Raw genomic sequence first — 4,994 nt, 5'->3', positions numbered from 1 at the left:
GTTTTTATTTATTTAATTGCCGTGCAGTTACACGATTGTAAGAACTGAGTAGAGAGAAAATTGCTTGATTTACTAAGGATTTGTGAAAATACTGTTGAGAGATAGATACACATTTTGAAGGACCATCTGTTATTTTTGGGTTTACTAAGAGGATTCTTTTTAAGTAATTGAACTCCACTTAATTTTTTCTTCTTGATCAGGATGTTTGAACATCAAATAGACTAGGAAATAACTGTTTCATTATAAAGAATGTTTGTTTCACACATGAGCAAGAAATGCAGAGGTCATATATCAAGTTTGGGCTGTATGATGGAATCAAAGTGATTCTTACTTCAATCTAAGCATTGGATCTCCTGTCTCATCTCTCATATTGTGCAATTTTGGGAAGTTTGCACTTTTCATCTCAACCTTCGTATCCCTCAAATTATTTTAGCATCAAACATCCTCTAGCAAAACTCAACCTTCCGTCCATTTTCGTCGTTAAAGCCATGTCAAATGATGAATTTGCTCCCATGGTGACCTAAATTTTTTCAAAAATTACCAATAGATAACAATCAAATACAATTGACAAAAAAGAAAGGAAAACCAATCCACGCCACAAATCCAGCCAAACCACCACCAGTGAGCTGCCGCCACTGCCTCACCCCACCCCAAAACTCACAACTACGACCGCAATCAATAACAGATAAAATGGACAATAAAAGCCGCCAATAATCTGTTACAAGGGAGATGAGAGTCCATGGAAGTGGAGTCAAAAGAAGCTAAGGAGCAACAGAAAAAGGAAGGAACAGCAGATGAAGGAAGGAGGAAGAAGGAAATAACGGCTGCAACTGATATTTGAAGGCCAATGAATGGTATCGTTTTGGTAGTCTTTGTATTTGTAATTAGAAGTGCGTTTTATCACTTCCTAACTTGTTTCTCTCCCCACATGTTATAACTTGATGGAGGGAAAGTATGGGGAGTACTTTTTGACATGATTTAGTTCCTTTTCCGAAGTCTTCTTCCTCCATATCTCTATCCTTTCTTCTCTTTCATCCCTGGTTGTAACTTTTTCATTTTAGTGCAATTAATCTCGTTGGGTGTTAGCTTTGAGTCTCATTTGTGTTATTAGTGTTAAATGTTTGAATTGATGAACTATTAGATGAGTTGAAGGGTGCAAAATGGTTTACAAAGATTGATCTCAGAGCATGGTACCATTAGAACAGAGTAGCAGAAGAAGACATTCAAAAAATAGCTTTCAAAACTCACGAGCGACTCTATGGATTCAGAGTGATGCCGTTTGGGCTTACCAATGCCCCAGTTACCTTCCGGTGCTTAATGAATGAAGTCTTCAAAGAGAAACTCAGGAAGTGTGTCTTAGTATTCTTCGATGAGACTTAGCAACCCACTGTAAACATGTAGCTGAAGTATTAGAACTGCTAAGGAAACATCAGCTGTTTGCCAAAGCAAGTAAATGCTCTTTTGGACAGCTTAGAATAGAATATCTAGGACACGTCATTACAGCAGAGGGAATAGCTGCAGACCTTTCAAAGGTGGTTGCATTGCACGAGTGGCCTAAACCAATTAACATTGAACAGTTTAGGGGGTTTTTAGGCTTGAATGGATATTACAGAAAGTTTGTAAGGGGGTTATGGAACTATGGCCAGGCCTTGACTCATTTATTAAAAAAAGATAAGTTCCACTGGAATGAAGCTGCTAATATGGCATTCCCAGAATTGAAGGCGGCCATGAGAACTACACCGTTCTAACGCTACCAGATTTTTCCATTTCCATTTGTAATTGAGACTGATGCCTGCCATGGGGGAAATTGGAGCTTCTCTGATACAGAACAAGAAGCCTATATCTTATTTGAGTAAAGGAATGAACAATAGGAACTTCGGATTATCTATATATGAGAAGGAACTGCGAGCATTGGTGACAACTATTGGAAAATGGAGGCACTACCAAGAGGGACACCATTTCATCATCAAAACAGACCACCAGTCCCTTAAGTTTTTGCTGGAACAAAGGATAACAACACCCTTGCAGTGGAAATGTCTAACAAAACTACTTGGGCTAAGCTATGAAATCCAATATAAAAAGGGGGTAGATGACAAGGTGGCTGATGCATTATCTTGCGGGGAAAACACTGATGATGTTTAGTGTTTAGCAATCACTACTATGACACCAACCTGGGTTTAAGAAATCACAAATAGCTGTCAAGGGGATGAAGAGGCTAGGAGCAAGATAGTTGCATTACTCCTCAATGGAGGGTCAGGTATAGATTTCACTTACAATGGGCTACTTAAGTACCAATCTAAAATATATATTGGATCTGCGGGTGGAGTAAGGAGAAAATTAATTGGGGCTATACATTCATCCCAAGAAGGTGGACATTTAGGGATACAAGCTAGTATTCATAGAGCTAAACAACACTTTTTTTGGCCTAGTATGGTAAAAGAGATTAAACAGGAGGTCTTAGAATGCGATACTTGCCAAAGATGCAAAGGAGAACATGTTGCACATCTTGGGCTATTGCAACCATTGCTTGAACCGCAATATGCCTGCAGCCATATTGCTGTGGACTTTATTGAGGGATTACCTACTTCTGGAACCAAAAATGTCATCCTGGTTGTGGTAGATAGGTTTACCAAACACGGCCATTTTCTACCATTGTTACATCCTTTCACTACCACCTTTGTCGCCAAATTAGTCCTGGATAATATATACAAGCTTTATGACATGCCACAAAGTATTATCTCAGATAGAGGCAAAATATTCACAAGTGCTTTTTGGCCAGAGTTATTCAAAAAGATGGGTACTAAGTTACAATTAAGCTTAGCCTACCATCCCCAAACGGATGGACAAACAGAGAGGCTAAATCAGTGCTTGGAAATGTACCTTAGATGCACGGTATATTGACAACCTAAGCATTGGATCAAATGGATTAGCTTAGCTGAATGGTGATACAACACCACTCACCACAATTCAATTGTAATGGCACCATTTGAGGCACTTTATGGAATCAAACCTCCTCAATTGGCTCTAGGGCCTTATCAGCACATCAATGTAACGACGGTTGAAGACTTGTTGGCAGAGAGGCACAAAATGGATCAAATCCTAAAAGAAAATTTGTTACAGGCTAGAGCTCGTATGAAACACCATGCGGACAAACATAGAAGTGAAAGAGCATTTCAAGTGGGAGATTGGGTGTATCTCAAACTCCACCCTATGCTCAAAATTCAGTAGTTAAGAGGGTGAATATGAAATTGGCAGCAAAGTATTACGGGCCTTATTAGGTTATTTAGAGAATTGGAGAAGTTGCATATCAAGTCGAACTACCAGCAGGGGCAATCTCAAGAGAATATCTTCCATTTGAACCTTAGGACAAAGTTGTTCTAAGGGGGAGTGATGATACGAGGGAGATGAGAATCCATGGAAGTGGAGTCAAAAGAAACTAAGGAGCAACAAAAGAAGGAAGGAAGAAGAAGGAACAGCAGATGAAGGAAGGAGGAAGAAGGAAATAATGGCTGCAATGATATTTGAAGGCCAGTGAACCCTGTCGGTTTGGTAGTCTTTGTATTTGTAATTAGAAGTATGTTTTATCACCTCCTAACATGTTTTTCTCCCCACCTGTTATAACCCGATGGAGGGAAAGTAGGGGGGTTACTTTTGACGTGATTTATGGAGGTGTATCCAATCAGGACTTTTAGAGACTTTTGGAGACTTAGAAAGTTTCGGTGTATTCAATTGAAACTTTTAGAGACTCTTTAAAAGTTTGGGTGTATTCAATAGAGACTTTTATAGATTTTTAAAAAGTCTCTACAAGTTTCGGGGTATTCAATTGAAACTTTTTAGAAGTCTCTACAAATTTTGGGGTATTCAATTGAAAATGACTTTCAGGGAATTTCTAATTTATGGGACTTTCATAGACTTTTTGGTAGAAAATACAAATAAGATTTCTCAAAACAAATCTCTCATCCATCGAGAGATTTCTCTCAACATAGGGTTTTCTCCTCCATCTTTTTCAATCAGGTATGAGTTTGACAGAACATGAGGTTTGATACTTTTCTCTTTGATTCGGTAAACCTTTACAGATGTTTCTCTTCAAATCTGGCCTCTTCTGTTGTATTTTTTCTCCTCCATCTTTTATTTTGACCCCTTTTTCCTCAATTCCTCGTTTGGCTTTTGGAAATTTCAAGAAAATCAATTGCATACTTTGTAGCAGCATTCCCTTTGTCTCCACTGACCCAACCCATTATGTGATGTTTCTTCTGAGGTGGAGTTGAGGTTGGAACTCGGGAAAGAAGGTGCAAGTCCTAAGGAGATCTTTATAGATGCAAATGAGAACTCTTTGGTAATTAAGGTGCAGAACAGTGGATATCTTAGGACACTCCTGGATACAAATAAACTTTACGGGATGATAAAGCCTTTTGAAACAATATGGTATATAGACGATGACCAATTGGTGGTTAATTTGAAGAAACAAGACCCAGAACTAAAATGGCCTGACATTATGGAGTCGTGGGAGTCCTTAACAGCGGGAGTTGCACAACTCTTGAGAGGAACATCAATCTATTTAGCCGGGGAATCAACTGAAATAAACCACAAGATTGCTCGAGAATTAGTTGTTGGTCTTGGGTATACACCACTCAATACAAAGGAGATTCTGGAATCATACAGCAAGGAAATTATTGATTCGTGGGTGGCCTACAGGGTTGTGATGCTGTAGCAGAAGCAGAAACTGCTATATTAGAAAGCCTCAGTAGCCATGCCCGAGCTGTTGTTTCGACATTAGGTGGGAAGCATGGTGCTGCTGAGAGACCAAATAAATGGCAGCATCTTTTTGCAGGATTCACTATTTGGTTGTCTCAGTCAAAAGCTACAGATGAAGAGTCAGTGAAAGAGGAAACCCAAAGACATTTACAAGACGGTCTTCAAGGTTATTCAAATGCAGAGGTCGTAGTCAAGCTCGGGGGTTGGGATGCTAATTACTCCAAAGCAGTTGCTCAAGC

The 4,994-nt window shown here is 39.2% G+C and overlaps 1 protein-coding gene and 1 pseudogene across 1 annotated transcript; both read left to right on the top strand.

The window, feature by feature from the left end:
- The first annotated feature begins 1,272 nt into the window (after positions 1-1,272).
- On the top strand, positions 1,273-1,748 carry LOC111404430 (uncharacterized mitochondrial protein AtMg00860-like). Its single transcript, XM_023033239.1, has 2 exons — positions 1,273-1,359; positions 1,470-1,748. Exons 1-2 carry the CDS (start codon positions 1,273-1,275, stop codon positions 1,746-1,748), a joined length of 366 nt encoding a protein of 121 aa, XP_022889007.1.
- Positions 1,749-3,871: 2,123 nt separating this feature from the next.
- Positions 3,872-4,989, top strand: LOC111404429 (annotated as a pseudogene).
- The last annotated feature ends 5 nt before the right edge of the window (positions 4,990-4,994 follow it).

This window comes from Olea europaea, chromosome 11 (assembly GCF_002742605.1).
Source record: "Olea europaea var. sylvestris chromosome 11, O_europaea_v1, whole genome shotgun sequence".
In the NCBI taxonomy this organism is placed as follows: domain Eukaryota; kingdom Viridiplantae; phylum Streptophyta; class Magnoliopsida; order Lamiales; family Oleaceae; genus Olea; species Olea europaea.
This window is presented reverse-complemented; position numbering and strand designations above follow the sequence as displayed.